General features: G+C 38.0%; 1 protein-coding gene across 6 annotated transcripts in view; it reads left to right on the plus strand.

Annotated features, from left to right (window-relative positions):
* Window positions 1-16,504, plus strand: part of COBLL1 (cordon-bleu WH2 repeat protein like 1) — a 77,962-nt gene that overhangs the window by 38,486 nt on the left and 22,972 nt on the right. For 4 of the 6 annotated variants that reach the window (XM_063400636.1, XM_063400630.1, XM_063400631.1 and 1 more), the window contains 6 exons: window positions 4,652-4,831; window positions 9,845-10,046; window positions 10,918-11,146; window positions 12,804-12,842; window positions 13,701-13,795; window positions 13,919-14,158. In XM_063400636.1, coding sequence (XP_063256706.1) covers window positions 4,740-4,831; window positions 9,845-10,046; window positions 10,918-11,146; window positions 12,804-12,842; window positions 13,701-13,795; window positions 13,919-14,158 — 897 coding nt within the window. In that variant the 5' untranslated portion in view covers window positions 4,652-4,739. The remainder of the gene's footprint in view (window positions 1-4,651; window positions 4,832-9,844; window positions 10,047-10,917; window positions 11,147-12,803; window positions 12,843-13,700; window positions 13,796-13,918; window positions 14,159-16,504) is intronic. The other 2 variants (XM_063400633.1, XM_063400634.1) reach the window with 2 other exon arrangements.

A 16,504-nucleotide genomic window follows, 5' to 3' on the forward strand; every position in this document is an offset into this window, starting at 1 on the left:
AATCCTTTTCTGACTCTGAGGGAAAATAAAGTGCTGCTTGTAATTTTGGCAAATTTAATTTTATATAATTTTACAAAGTTTGAATAAAAATACCCCAACAAACAAGTTGCTTTTTTAATAAACCAGTCGTCTTTATAGTAGCCTAAGTCAAATTAACCAACTGAAGTGTATCAGTTGTGCTCAGGAAGTTTTTAATGCACTATGTTTACTGAACTGTTTCAGTACCTGAGAGATGACTTAATTGCAGGGGAGATCCTGATGACCTTTCCTGTCCTAGGTGAATGCTGTAGAAAATTTGAGAGAAGGTTCTGATGTTGGAGGTTAGATTCAAAATAATTTCAGTGAGAGTGCTATCAAGCTGTCTTTGTAATAAGCTCTCATGTAATTGTGTTCCAAATAGGAAGTGCTGTAAACAGTAGGATTCCTTGATGCTGTAGCCTTTGATTGTACATTAATCTAGCAGAGAGATTTCCTCTTTTTTTTTTTCCTCCTTTTTTTGGGAAAGAGGTTCTTATTGAAAGGAAATGCTGGTGAAAACTGGAATACCCAGGTTACTCTAAGTTGAAGTATTTCTCATTATTTTATAGTGCCTTTCTCTACTTACTGGATAGTTAAAAATATACTGCTTGTAACTTCCTAACAGGATTTTTTGGAAAATCAAATAAATAGATGTGTTATTTATTTACGTGTCAGACCTTTATTTTAAAAAGGCTTCTATGCAACCAGATCACTGACACTGTTATTTTTTTTTCTTTGCAAGCATGAAAGTTGTTGAGATACAGCAATGACACTTTATTCTGTTGAAGTGGGATCTGAAGCACATAAAATGTTGACTATATATGGTCTTGGATTTGATTTAAAGATGTACTGTTTTTCTTTAAAAAATGATAATCTTCTATTTGCATTTGGCTGAAAGAATTCTTTAATACAGCAGTTGTATTGTCACACAGACTGGCAGGAATTGCAGGTGGGACTTGAGAAATTTAAATTTCTAAGAGATACGAATCAGTTCTCTGGGGAACAATATAATCTCTACTGGATAAGAACCAGCTGAATGCCTTGGCATAAGCAGTGGGTTCCAGGTGCTCTGGTAAAAAGGGAAATAGAAATTCTGCCCAGGCTGCACCACCTTGTGTTTGTGGGTCCCTGTGAGAGCATTTTGGGTGTCCCTCTGACAGCCTTGTCCAGGCCTAGGAAGAATCGGAGAAGAAACATTTATTTAATGTTTTGCTTTGTCTCAAGCAGTAGTTTAAACAGAAAATTTATGTAGAAGATAATATGTGGCTGGAATTGTTTATCTGATGACAAACAGTGGGGAGCACATCTCTTCCAGAGAGTTGGGCTTGGGCAGTTTCAATGCCTGGTGTATAGAGAAGGTTACCCAGGGACTGGGACCAATGGGGTCAAGGAATGTGTGAGGACTCACGTTGTGTAGGACACTTCAGCAGAATTTCCAGAGGAATTCTTACTGTTAGTGAGTTGTGAACTCATTTGGTTAAAAATTCTCTTTTAATTCCTTCTGTATTAATTCATAGCTAAATAAGCTGCAGTTTGAGTCTTCCTTCAGCTTTCCTGTAATTCTGTAGCAGCCATGGGAATGAAGATCATATTTTTGGTTGTTCTAACTCCTTCTAATGTTTATTTTGAAAATTAGAACAGGTTGGCTTATGTTGTAGCAAATTTGGAAGCTGTCTGAACATGAAAGATGCTGTAAGACCACTTACTGAAGACCTTTTTTCTGGCGTCTGAAGTGTTGTTCCCATATGATGGGGAATTACTCTCTTTGTTATTTTTAGTAAGACAAAATACAATCATAACAGGTTTTGTTTTCAGGAGAAGAAGCTAGATTAACGTCTTTCTTTTTAGTTTGAGCAAAATCATTGCAAATCAACAGCTCTCCTGGTTTGCTGAGTACCTGGTATAGGTTAAGAGGCAAGAGAGAACCAGGCTTTTGTTTGTTCTTTGTGATGGAGAAGTATTTGAATTGATGGTATAGACTTGGAGTTACTTTTGGTGTTAAGATAAAATGATGTGTGGAGGATGCCTTGGTGAGAAAATCACTTTCATTGTCTTCTTGGATTGCTGAGAAGGGAGAGGTTTGTAGGTAAAAACTACCTTTGCAAGTGTATTCCAGCCATCACCTATTTATGTAATCGTGGTCAGCTGAATTGTTCTTGCTGTTCACTGCCAGTGCTGGGGCTGGGAGTGCAGCCCAGCCTGCCTGTCAGGCTGCTGCTCCCCTGCTAAGGTAGAAACACGAGCTGAAATGACGAAAGAGCAATGACACTAAGTGCAAATACTATGGGCTTCGAAGGAGGGATGAGAGAATCAGTGAGAACTGAAGAAAAAACCCCCATGGCATCTGGAAACAGAAAATGAAAGCATTGTGATCCCTGTTGTTTAATAAGAGGTTGCCAAAAACCTGGCGTGACTTGTGAGAAAGTACATTTGGGATTTTTGCTGCTTTGTGTGGGGTGGGACAGGTAAGCATAAGTAACCATAAGGCACATTCAGGTTTTGTGGAGAGGGGCAGGGTACGTGGCTGTGCCGGGGGCACGAGGCTGCAGTGACCTCGTCACACTGCCTGACCCCGTGTGTGTGCTCTTTATAAATATGTGGAACTTCAGCTTGCACACGTTTTGGTGAGGGTATTTGGTCACTTCCAGCTCTCTGCAGTTTGTTAGACACTGTTTGAATAAACACATACATTTCTGTGTGTCATTAAGCACTCTGGTGATAGACTTCCAGTGATAAAATCACATCTGTCCACTTAATGGAAAATAGAGTCCAGTAGGATTTGAAATGAAATCTTTCTGTGACACTTCTTCAAAGATTATATTCTGTGGTAAATAGCTTTTAACAGTCATTTGAAGTTAAACGTGTAAGAAAGTCTAAAGAAGGAAGGACAAGCAGTACTAGTTCACTTTGGGGTTTTTGGTATTAATGTCATAGGGTAAGTTTTTATGGTTTGGGGATTTTATTTATATCTAATAGTTGCATTGATGCTCTTTACTAGCTAATAATTTATATTTGGCAGCTATATGAATACTAAAAATCTTGCAAGAAAACCCCAAAGAAGCTGGGGAGCAGTACAAAGAAGATTGATTTATACATTTTGCCATGTTCATGTAGCCCTCAAACAACCCAGGCAAGCTGCTGTAGAGACCAAAGTCAAATTTTCAGCTCATGTTGCACATCATGAATTGCGCATAGAGCACACCAAACTAATTTAAAACATTGAGAGAAGAGGTATAAATTTTGAATGTGGATCCTCATTGAGTGTTTTTGGAGGCCTGTGAGTACTCCTGATTAGCTCGGAGGGGGTGTGAATAGTTAATTATTCAGCACAGAGTTCTGAAGTTCAAAACTCTAAGCACTTTCAGCAACAGATCAGTCATGTGAAGCCTCCTTACAGTTTTTTGCAATGCTGCTCTGGACCTTGTTTGTTCTTCATTGTGAGTGACTTTAAACTTTGTTTTCTCAAGAAAGGTGTGTGTTTCTAGTTGTATGCTAGGGTTTTTTTGTTTTAATTCTGCAGGATGATTATAGGGGTTAATTTTTTTCCTTAGGTTTAAAGTAAATAAGCTTTGGTACAGCTCCATCTAAAAGAAGAGCATATTTTTGGAACCTTTGTGCATTATGTTGAAATGTATTTTAGCTTTCTGGTAATGTGGCTCCATTCAAGAATATTTATAAGAAATTCAAAAGCTCTCATGAGGCAATGTGTCTTGACTGTAGTTTGGTTTTGTTTCTAGTGTTAAAATTCTTAATAATAGTATCTTTTCCTTCTGAATATATTGGGTAATTGTGGACAGTTATTTAATTAAAGGGAGATACTGGACTAGATGTTTTAGGACACGAGAGTCCTGCATTCAGGATTTACTGTAACATACATATATTAAGAGAGAGTTTTAGGCTGTTTTAGAGATTTTTTTAGTGAAATAAGTGCAGCTTATTCAGGGATAAGTCCTTGTATTCAAGAGTAAACTGTCTGGTCACTGACATGGGACAGGGTATTGAGAAAATGAAAATAGGAGATCAGCATAGGTGAGGGGAATATACAAAAGCATTTTGTGAGTGAAATGTCAGGAAATATTACAACACAGTAGACTTGGTTATACTGTTATTACTGTACAGAAGTTAAATAATGTAGAACTGCTAGAATTTCTTTGAATAATTTTAATAACCAAAAGAAAAATTTGAGGAGGAAAAGAGTCACTATTTGCTCCAGTATCTATCCTGTTTTAAGCATACTGGTAGTACAATTGGCTTCATACTGCATAGTACAATATTTCTGTTTATACTAATCCAGTAAATCTCTTTGGAGAATGCACAAATAGGGTCTTTGCATAACCCAAGGGAGAAAAAACAACCAACTAATTTACTCTTTTATGGTACATTAAAGAAGTCTTTTTGGCTTGATGTTTATTGGGTGCTATTTATCTTTTTTGTGATGGATACCTTAGCCTGTTTTGTCTTCTGTCACCCCTGATTGTACATATAAGATATTCTCTTATCCCTTTGTTGCACATACTACTTTAGAAAAGAATAAAATGTCATTTGTTTCTGTTTTGAGACTTGTTAGTTTGCCAGTTTGGAATCGTATGTATAAATGCATACTTGATTTTTATTTTTTATCAATTTATTTCAGAAGAAAATCTAAAGCACCACCTCCTCCATCTGAAACAAAATCCATTGCTGTTTCTCCGTTTGATAACACAGAGGCAACCAACCTCATCATGGAACAGAAAGAGAATGTAATTGATAAAGATATTGAACTATCAGTGGTCCTGCCAGGAGATGTGATCAAGTACACTACAGTTAACGGGAGGTATGTTACTAGGAGTGGTATTTTTGTTTAATTTTACTTTTTTTTTAACCTCAAGTTTACTTCAACCTTCATCCAGGTTGTAATCATTTGGTAAAATGCATGACTTGTGTAAGCCTGAACATAAAATATGTCCAAAGAGGAGCAGGGAAGTGAAGTGTCAGGATCACAAGCCTTAGGAGGGTTGGGGCTACCAAGGGAGCTGGGGCTGTGTAGCCTGGAGAAAAGGCTCAGGAGGGACCTTACTGCTCTCTGCAGCCACCAGAAAGGAGCTTGTAGACAGGTAGGGTTTGTCTGTTCTCCCAAGTGTCAAGTGATAGGACAAGAGGAAATGGCCTAAGAGGAGCTTTAGACTGGATATTAGGAAAAATTTCTTCATGAAAGGAAGCATTGGAACAGGCAGCCTTGGGAGGTGGTTTAGTTGCTATCCCTGGAGGTGTTAAAAAGATGTGCAGATGTGGTACTTCAGGACATGGTTTAGTGGTGGACTTATATATAGTGCTGGGTTAATGACTTTATGACCTTACAGGTCATTTTCAACCTAAATGATTCTGTGATTCTACGATGATTTTGAGGTAGATATGGAAACATCTTCTTTATACATTTACCCACCATTTCCAAAGACTATTTTTTTAAGATTCAGAAATTCTGTATGGTACCTGTCAGTATGTGTAGCCACATCTGTTGTTTTTTCTAGTCACTAAAAATCTCAATAAAATATCGATTTGTATGATTCAGTGAATTTTCCTATGTAAGTTTTGCTGTTTAAAGATGAGTTTGTTAATCTTATTTGGTTAAGTTGTATGTTCAGCACTTGCTCAGCACTGCTACCTGTAGACTACTAGCAGTCATCAAAAAATGTCATCACTTCAGAAAAAATCTGTAATGCTTCAAAAAAATATAGCTACAGCTTTGGATTTCTTTTAACAATTATGTTTTGCTTAAGCTGATTTTAGTTTGAGATGCATATTTTAGACTGTTAATTGGTAGGATAGATTGTGCATGTAACTCTCAAGTCAGCTTTTGTTTAGAAAGACCTGAACATTTATTGGTAAGCTCAGTGTAAAATGTAGGTCTACTCAGAAGGGTCCTGTGCAAGGCTGTGTGTGGTCACAGCAATTTGGGTGCCAGTTTGTTGCCATCCTAAGCTGAAACAAGACAACCTGTTTGTGTGCTGTCCTTGTGTTAGTGTATAGCCCATGTCTGTCCTACTGAAACCAATCAGGCTGAGTTATTTATTCTTCAAACCAGGTACTGTAAATGTGTGCTTAAACCTGCTTCTTAATGAGAGATGAAATCTGGCTTGGGTCTGTTTGCACACTGTCATTTGCTGGAGTTCGTGAGGTTGTTGCTCAGATATCAAATATCAGCTTGTTCACCAGAGATGCAGTGGGTCTTTTTACACCTCCCCCTTCCTCTGATTTTCAGGATAACTTAAATATGAGATTTTATTTCTCAGAAGAAATTTTCTGAAATAATGTGAGTACTTGATGCTTTATGCTGGTTTTTTCAGCACGTTTATAGCAAGGAATCTTGCAGCCTGTAAATGTGATGCCTTCCTCTGTTTTTAAACCTTCTTAGACTCAAGGCTCCTTGTGTACACTGTGAGGAGCGTCTTGTTCTTTCTGCTCCCTTTGTCCACACTGATGAGTACCATGGGCCCTCTCTCATGCTTTGCTCACAACAAAGTGCCAGAAGGGAATGTTGCATCTATTTTCTCTCGGTCAGATTACATTGTGTATCATTACTCAGTGTTCAGGACAGGCCTTACAGGCTTATCAGGAGTTGCACTCATTTCCCAATCACTTTTGTTATCCCACAGTTACAGGATTTTTCAATCAAGGTACTGTATGTGATTGATTTAATAAGTGACTGTCTTGCAAATAAGAACCAATATTAGCACTGTTAGGCTCATCTCAGAATGAGGGGAGATGTGCAGGACCTGCAGTCCACTGTGAGATCTATTTCAAGCTGTCATTTGTTCTAGCTTTGCTCTGTCTTTGTAGTCATGTATTGTGAACAAATAGGCATGGTCCCTCTAGAAATGACATAAACAGAGAAATTGTTACTTTGCTTCTTTCCTCATTCATAATGGGAGGTGAGCAGCTCTGAAGGTCTCAAGCAGAGAATACCTTTTAAATCTTACTAAAAAAAGCAAAATGGTGAGTTTTAACAGCTGTGTGCTCAAATTCCATAGCCCACTAGAAGAAACTTTTCCAGACTAAGTTGGGTTAGTTTGCTCCCTGCTTTGGCATAGTGGGTAGCAAGAGCTATGTAGCACAAAGCAAAGGTGTGAGATAAAAATCCTAATTATGTGGAAGTTGAAGTATATAAATACCTTTACGCTCAGAGATTTGCAGAAAACCTAGAGTAATTTGATTAAGTTAAGTTGCAAATAAATATTTTACTGAAGTTAGATAAAGAAAGACAAGCAGATGATGTATTCTGAGGTAGCTGATGGCCTCTTCTTGGTGCTTTGCTAAATATTAATTATGGAATCTGTTAAATGTACTGTGATATATGTTCTTCTACCTATAATCCTTGAAAGCTTTAGGAGAAAAGAATTTTACAAGTTCTGGAGGACGTGGTTAGAAGAAAAGCTTGTTGTTTTTCCTATGACTGCAGTTGAAGATATTTTGCCTCCAGTGAAGTGGGGGGGACTTAAAAGTTCATCATCCTCCAGTCAAGCAGGTTGTTTCTTGAAGTCACATTTGAAAGCAAATCTGCACTGAATCACTGTTCTCATGTACTAATTTGCATGTACCTGCTGTTTGTGAGCAGCTGCTTCTCCCCATTCTCCCTTCTCACTCACTGTGACTCAGGTTAACGTGAGGTGTGCCCCTGTCACCGTGGTGCTTTTCTGCAGGGTGGCTTTCTGGGGTCCTTGCAGGTCAGTTCTTGCTCTGGTTGTCTTTGATATTCTTACTCCTCTCCAATAACTGAAGGAAGCTTTTAAAGCCAGTCAGTGTATAAAAATTCACCAGGAAGAAGGTAACCAGTAACTTCCTGGATATATTGGTGACCAGAAGGGTCACGTCAGCAGCAGAGTCTGCAGCCTCCTCTGCTCCCGCCTCCCTGGCCCTGCCCTGCTCTGCCCCAGTCAGGTGGGGGATGACAAGATTTGCATTTGCACCCTATTTCTTCCTGCGGTGGGATGGATGTACTTGTTTCATTAGAGACTAGAAGTACCAGAAATGAAATATTTCCTCCTTCTGTCTTGTAACTGAAGCAGGTTGTGCTATGTACAGGAGATGCATTGAAATAAACTTTCTGGTTTGGCAATATGAAGAGGGAGGAGCAGTTATTATTCTGCATTTGTCATGGTATTCCTCAGGCTGTTACGTGTCATCTAGATGAAAGCATGGGAGCATATTACATTCTCCTATACCTCTTCAGACCATCTGATAACTGCTTGTTCACACACTGGAGAACCATTTCTATATGTTCTTTTGTTTTATTATTCCTCCAGTCTTTGTCTCCTGGGGCAAGTGTTCTCCTGCCACTTAAGCAGGCAGAAGCTTTCCTCTGGAAAAGAAATATCTGTCAGCTTTCAAACAATTACCATCTGAAACTGCAGCATGTGCACCAGAGAATCCAGCCCTGCTGCTGGAAATCAGAAGACAGTTTGCTTATGGAACATTTGTCATTTAAGATGAAAGGAAATGGGAATGATATTCTAGGGCAAATTAAAGGGGAAAAATTCAGTGTTCACAATAACTTCTAACACTGAGTCATTCTTAATTAATTTTATGGAACTGTATCATATGAAAAGACTGCCTTACCTTACTGCTTAATAAATATTTTAATGGTCTTTATTATCTAGAATTCTGCTTAATCTGATGGTTCTTTGTAGAAGCTATTTCCACCTTTGGCTGTGCTGCCAGAATACTTGCCTCTGTTATGAGATTATGTCTAGAATTTAAGATTTCTGATAAAGCCATACCAGCCAAACCCTGTATTAATTTTCTTAGAGACATTTCAGCATTTTTTTCAACATACCATTTGGTTGCCTCACAGACTTTTGTTTTCATAATATCCTTGTGAAACAGAGCAGGTGATGGATTTCCTTGTTCATAGTTGTAACTGAAAGATGCAGAGGGTGTCACAATGAAATTGGCCTTATCCAACTGAAAAAAAAATATTGAGGAATGATCTGATAGTGCTATAACCTGATTCAGTTCCATAACATGCAAAGTTAGGACAATTTCCTTACTTTAGGTGTATTTAAACATCTATGACATTTCTGTTTATAGCACAACTTTATTAAATGTATTTCAGTAGTAACTGGAAATACTCAGCCTGTCTTAATACTGTTCTGCATGTTCCTCATTAAGCACTCATTAAGCACAAGAACATACAGGTACTGACTACATCTGACAAATACTGTTGGCCATTCTTCATTGTGGGAAGGACATCTTACATCATCCAGAGCTTCTCAAGAAATGGCATTTGCCCACTATATTGTCATTTAGCTTATTTCTCACTGTTGGTATTAAGCACCTGGGTAATTCGGAATCCCTAGTGCAAGACCTGCTTAAAATGTGACTTTCTCAAACTTCATTTCTCCTGTGTCTTCCAAGTGGCTTGTCCACAGACTTTCTGAAAATAAAGTCCCATGTAACTCAAAATGGATATAAAAATGCCAAGCTTTGCAACAGAACTGTTCTTAATGAATAACATAATATTTATCATCACTGCTAAAGTTCCCACCAAGTGTCAAATGAGGTAACTAATCCACATGTCCCTGCTGACCTCAGGAAAAGCTTCACACAACAAGAAGCTCCCACTCTGTTCGAGTACTTAGCATACTTCTGTGCAAACTGGTTTAATTTTCTTTTTAGTGGCTTTTTTTTAAATTACACTTTTTAAAGCTTGAAGATATTTAAAGTTGGTGTCTAGCAGTAATTATTTAGTCCTGGAAGGGAAAGGACAACTTGAATTAAATGTTTAGCAGCACATCTTGTTATAACCTGCTTAATTGTCATGTGTTGTGACAGTTCCATTTGTCTTTTACAGGAAGCCCATGATGGACTTGCTGATCTTTCTCTGTGCACAGTATCATTTAAATCCATCAAGTTACACCATAGAGTTGGTATCAGCAGAAAACAGCCAGATTAAATTCAAACCCAACACACCAGTGGGAATGCTTGAAGTAGAAAAGGTGATTGTAAAGGCGAAACAAATGGATAAGAAGAAACCTGCTCCAGTTATACCCGAGGTGAGAACTAAAATTAACCAGCTGAGAAATTAGAATTACTGCTGTATTCAACGAATTGAGCTGGTAGCTCATCCTCTTGTTTCAGTATTTTCTGTTGTCTTTCATCTTCTCACCTTGAAGCTCTGTGAAATGCTTTAGTCTGTTTTTGATAAGCTCCTGTTAGGTAAAATACATCTCAATTTGTTGCAGCAAACATCTTGGCTGCTAAAAGAAGGCAATATTACAATATTATTTGAAATGCCATGCTTTATCAGCGTTTTAAAAAATTCTGCAGATGAAGTGTGGCTGAGTACAGCCTTGAACAAACTGAAAATCAACATCTTGTACCATCTGTCATGCTGTGATATATGTTCATCTTCCTTCAATACATACTGTTCTCTCTTGGCTTTTTTTATACACCCTCAAGCGGGCAGGAGCTTTAAGAAGCACTAAACCAATTTCTGGATGTTGCTGAAATCTTTCCTTCCACCTTTGTCATTCTGCTATGTAGAAGAATAGTGACTTTTAATTTACCTAAAGCACATGCAGAGGGCACATAGAGAAGCTGCCCTTTGCTTCCCTCCTGCACTCGTGTTCACAGGCCCTCCCTGTGGCTCATGCCCTGGAGCTGCCCAGGGAAACCTCAGGCACAGACCCTGCTGCACAGGCCAACAGCACTGCTGAGGGAGAGGGCAGTCTGCCTCATGTGTCCTTTTCTTGCATGGAAGGGAACAGCAAAATAGTTCTTAGTTTCTTATGTGATGTTTCTGCACCTGCAGCACTGGGCAAGTCGGCCATAAGTGGGATTCTGGTGATTACTGTGAGGCTGCTGTAAAAATGTCATTTCTTTCAGGATTTGTGCCAGTATTTATTGGAATTTTCTTCTCTTTAGCAAACAGTAAGAGTAGTGATAAACTACAAGAAGACACAGAAAACAGTAGTAAGAGTTAGTCCACATTCACCCCTTCAAGAACTCATACCAATTATCTGTAGCAAATGTGAGTTTGATCCCTCACACACTCTACTACTGAAGAGTTACCAGTCTCAAGAACCCCTTGATATGACAAAATCTCTTAATGACCTCGGACTAAGAGAACTGTATGCCATGGATGTCAGTCAAGGTAAGATAACTTTTGTAAATTGCTGTTATATAAAAGATAATTGCTTAATAATTGCATTCATGTTGTTGGGTTTTTTACTTACGAAAATATTTTCTAGAAATTTAATATATATTTCATTGGTCTTCCATAAAATTGAAACTGATGGATGTGTACCTGGACTTTTGTTTTCAGAAGTGCTGTATAAAAGTTTAATTTTTTAACCAAGTGTTCACTACTGGGACAGTTAGTGAGTACAAATCCTCACTTAAATGTAAAGCCTTCTTTTCCTTTCCTCACACCTTGCCCACAAACTCCAACAACACCCCTTAGCTCTCACACAACATCATGATGACCTGAAAAAAACAGGAATGTTAGAGAAAATTAGTTTTCTTTAAAATAATGTAAAATTTTAAAAGCATTTGAGTATTCTGATGGTCTTTAAGTATATTTCTGAGTGCTGCTTGCTAATTTTATAGATTGTGAAGGAATAATAATTGTCTTTTTAATTCTGGTCCAACTGGGACACAATGTACTGACTTTCTAATATTTGTACAGGTATTCCTAGGACAGATTTTAATTTCATCTGGACAGGTGACAAGTTTACTATACTGTAATTAAAAATTTTGTACAGTGTGGTTTGTTCCATTTCAGACATTTCTCACAGGAAATTTTACTTCAATGTACAAAGCAGTAATATTGATTGACTCATTCCTGTTATTGACCACTGTTTTATTTGCTTGATTTTAATTCTGCTTAAAACTTGTGGGGCTCGTTGGGATTTTGTTTGTCTTTACCCCTCTTTCTACCTAAATATGGTAACCTTACTATTAAGTGATTACAGTTTCAAGAGTTCTCTCAGTTTACTTGTTAAAGGTCAGGATGACAGATTTGGACAGTATTTCATTTTTCCACAGAGGAAACAAAAATGAAATATCTTCCACACTGGAAACCAACATATTTTAACTTGCCTAAACGTGATACTTTGACTACGTGTGCTCAAATGTGCGTTATTTGGTTTTTTGTCAGTTTATTTACTGCTTTCCTCTACAGACTGGACAAGCTTCTTTTTGCATGATATGTTGTGTTTCAGTTGAAGCAACAGCCCAAAATCCTTAGGAGGGCATACCAGGGCATATATGCTTTCTACACAGCAGTGCCCTGCTAGGAAATTTAGATGTTCTTCAGGTCTCTTTAATATGAAGTAGTTCAGCATTTCAGTTTTGCAGGCAGGTTCAAAGCTCTGAATTCTCCATTATCTTTATGAAAGTGAATCTTTTTCTTCATAGGTGAGGTGTATCCTTTTACTTAATAGAATTTAAATTCAAATTTTATTTTATTAATATTGTATTTTATTTTTGCATTCCTCTTTGTTTTCCAAGTTTGGACTGCCTAACCATTCCAAACCAGAGGAAAGTATTCTACATATTGATTTTTCTCTTTGCTTCAGAAATATAAGTGGAGCCTCCCTACTTGTGTACACAGTTGCAGTCTGTGTTGCATGTCTTCCAGGTCCATTTCTTGAATGATTTAAGTATTAGCAGTAAAGATGCACAAGTACCCAGTTAATTTTTCCCTTAATTAATGTTGAAGATCCAGCTTGGCTTTCTGTGTTTGTATGTTGTCACTACATTCTTGATTCAGATTCACATTTTCTGTCTTTCTTTTTGTCTTTCTGTAGCCACATCACCAGTTGATTTAAATTTACCATCTTTTCAAGGTATGATTTACTGAAATAGGCAGTGGAACTTAGCACTTATGGGACATTAGCACCTGGCTTAACTGTGGCAGGAGAAATATCTCTGTCCTAGCTTAAATGCATATTGAAAATGATCCTGCAGAATTGGATATACACAGTAATATAAAAAGTATTGTTGTATAGTTTTACCCTAGATCAATTTATTCAATATAGGATCATGTTTATATTGATATTTTTACCGGACTTGCTGATTTCTGTTGCTCATTACATGTGCATTTAATGGGAGGATTTCTTTAAGAAAGTTCATTCTAGTAAAATTTAAAAAAAAAGTCAATCATGATATTTACAAATCCTCTGCATGAATAAAGCAACGTAAGGAGGATAAATTCTTCAAGATAACGAGAATAGATTTGCCTGTCTTTACTGTGAGTGCCCCATAGTTGTGTGTGCTCTGATTGAGTGTTTGGGTGATCTTTCTCCATAGTTACACCGTGTGCAGGCTGGGGCCTGGCTTGTCCCACTTCACACTTTGCCATAAATTTAAGCCAGTAGGAATGGAGAGTAAAAAGTCTGATGCTCTTTTTCCTTTTACTCCCGTTGTGGTATGAACCATAGCATTTGACAAGTGGGGTGGGCTGGATTGAGTGCTGGCATTAAGAGCAGCTGAAACTCATCTGCCCTGAGTTCTGCGGAGAGGAAGAACATGGATGATAGGCAAGCTGTTCACTTTGCAGCACCTAGAAAAATTATTAATATGGGTGATTTCTGATGTGTTTTGTGTATCCTTGCAGGAGGCTTATGACATGGTGAAAGAGTAAGAATGCAGGAGAAATAATCTCTGCACGAAATAACATCTACAACTGTTGTTTTCTATTCTAGGCTCCTACCAATCTGAAAACATAGATGTTCTGAAGGAGAAAGAAAACAAAGGATTTTTCAGCTTTTTTCAACGAAACAAGAAGAAAAGAGAACAAGTAAGGTGTTACTTTGTGTAAGGATAACTTCTAGAGACCTATTCAGATTGCGCAATCAATGCTGTTGATTATTTTCCAGAAAACACACGCACATTTGGTTTGTTTTTTCCCCCCCACCTCAAGGCTGCCAGCGCCCCGGCGACCCCGCTGATGAGCAAGCCGCGGGCGGCGCGGCCCGGCGCGGCCGGCGGGCAGTACGAGTGCAGCACCCTGCCCGCCGACGGGCCCAAGAAGCGCCGCGCGCCCCTGCCGCCCCTGCCGCCCCTGCCCGGCTCCCGGAGCGCGCCCCACGGGCTGGCACAGGCACAGGCCGGGCCCGCCGCTGCCGTCAGCAGGTCCAGCAGCTTCGACAGGGGCCAACAGGTCAGTGACACTAGATCCCCTTCTAGGAAGTACAGCCATCATAACCCTCTTGTTAATACACAAAGAGACTCGAAATAAATGGAAAATAAAAGTGAAGTAATTACTTTAAAAAATTTTAGCTAGAAGACAACTATAGAAATTGAATGATGCATTCCTTTTAAACTTTGTAACCAAAGCAGCTGCTGTATTTTGAAAAGGTAAAACCAACTTCTAATATAAATTGGTTTTATAAGCGTCTTTTTGTTTTTTTGGATGAATACTTTATATATTTAAATATGAGAACGTGGTCTCACTTTATTATAGCTAGTAATCTGAGTTAATTATTCCTGTTAATTTTGAATGTTTTAGTTACATGGGATAATGAGTAGTTTGTTCTTTACACTATATTGTAGAAAAAAGTGGACATGGGGAGCAGTCTAAACATTGTTCCCATCAAGTTAAAGTGAGATTTTTATTTTAAAAATTGGGCTGTATTTTATTAGAGCTGGGAGATCTGGGCTACATATTTGAGTAACCTATATGTATGCCATGACATGCAGAAATTCTGCCAATAGGATTTGTTGGAACTGATGCATTAACTGCTATCATGGTATCGCACATATTGTCGACTGTGAATTCCAATTAAAGATCAAGGTTAAAATTTTTGTTGTCTATATTTTTAAATTTATTTCATACTTCACTTTGAATACAGTATCTAAAGGTAGATATAGATTTAGATATGAGGTTATTGACATGCTAGAAAAAGTAAATGCAGAACTAAATGAAATCCAAGTCTGAGGGATTAATTTTGAGTTAGACTTCGGTGACAAGGAATTTCAAACAGTGACTACCTTTATCTTTATACAATGATTTAGTCTTTCAGTGAAGCACAGAACCACAAGAGAGCACTGTTTAACAGAAGTTCTGCCTTTGTGCATTGTGTCCTGCTGAAAAGCTTTGTCATTTGAAGAAGACAAAGGTTTCTTTCTGAATTTTAGTAAAAGGAACCTTTGGGGGAGAGTAAGAAAACCATGATTTTTTTTTTACTTCACCTGTTTTTCTTTTAATTGAATTCAGTTTCTTAAAAAATAGCTTGTTAATGTTAACATGCTTTAAATGATTAATATCCTATTATGTCTAAAACTAATGAATGACTGCTTGGCTGTCACTCAAGCAATTGCTTAGATTTATTATTTTGTCTTGACATTTCTTACTGATCTAAAGTGATCTGACTGAAGTTGAGGACATCCAGATCAAGTTATATTTTTGTGTATATTTTCTATTTTGTACTACTTTGTACAACTCACTTAAAACTTAGAGGATTTTGGCATGCCTTTTTAAAGATGACTTCTCTCTCATTGGGATTTGAGTGCACAGTGATTTATCAGAAAATGTAGTGCTTCAGACTTAAATATTGACAAATATTTACTCTTTCCTTTGAATTTTATTAATTCAAGTAAAATGTTTTGTCTTTTGGTATCTACCTTCCTATCATCTAATGAATGAATTTGGCATGGTACATATTAACTTATCAGGGAACTCCTGATAAGGATCCTATGGGAGACTTCCTTGGAGAATAAAGTTGCTGCTTGCAAGAATACTGAGACATTTTCAGAGACAGCTTTCCTGCAGTACAAGAGTAGCCCATTCTCCTAAGTGGGAATAGGAATAGGCATAAAAACAAGCACTTTAATGTTTTTAAACAGTCTTATTTAAATGTGCTACTGAAGAACTCAAGTGCAAAGATAAAAGGGGGCAGAACAATTCCCAGAAAGAAGTACACAGATACTTTTTGGACATGCGGAGGTTCTCTTAGAAATGCAAAAGTAACCCTGATGCTCCAAGTGGCAGAAGATGTCAAGAGCAAGAAATTTATAAATTCCTGGCAACCAGAAATCCAAGGATAAAGGATGAGGTCATCTACTTGTTCTTTGAGCAAGGTGATTGTCACAGTCTACCTCAGACTTTTTGTCGAAAAAGTGAGATGCAAACCAGACAGATGAAACACAAGATAGGACAAAAAGTGGCTGCAGTTCAAACAGCTGGGGCTAATGGCTCCAAGTCAGACTGGTTGTAATGTGGAGTTCCCAAGAAGTTGGTGGTATGGCCAATACTGTTAAATATCTTTGTAAATGATCTACATCATGGAAATGAATCCACCTTCAACAAACTTGAAGTTGGCACCAAAATGGGCAGAGAGGCAGGGACTCCAGCCACCACTCAGTGACAGGCTGAATGAGATTTAAAAAGGAACCATATGAAATTCTCTATGTGGAGTGAAGTAATCCAAGCACCAGTACAGGCTGAGGGCTGGTCATGCCATCCACCTTGAATCCAGTGTGCTCAGTAATTTTATGCTAAACCTGC

This window comes from Prinia subflava, chromosome 6 (assembly GCF_021018805.1).
Source record: "Prinia subflava isolate CZ2003 ecotype Zambia chromosome 6, Cam_Psub_1.2, whole genome shotgun sequence".
Taxonomy (NCBI): Eukaryota; Metazoa; Chordata; class Aves; order Passeriformes; family Cisticolidae; genus Prinia; species Prinia subflava.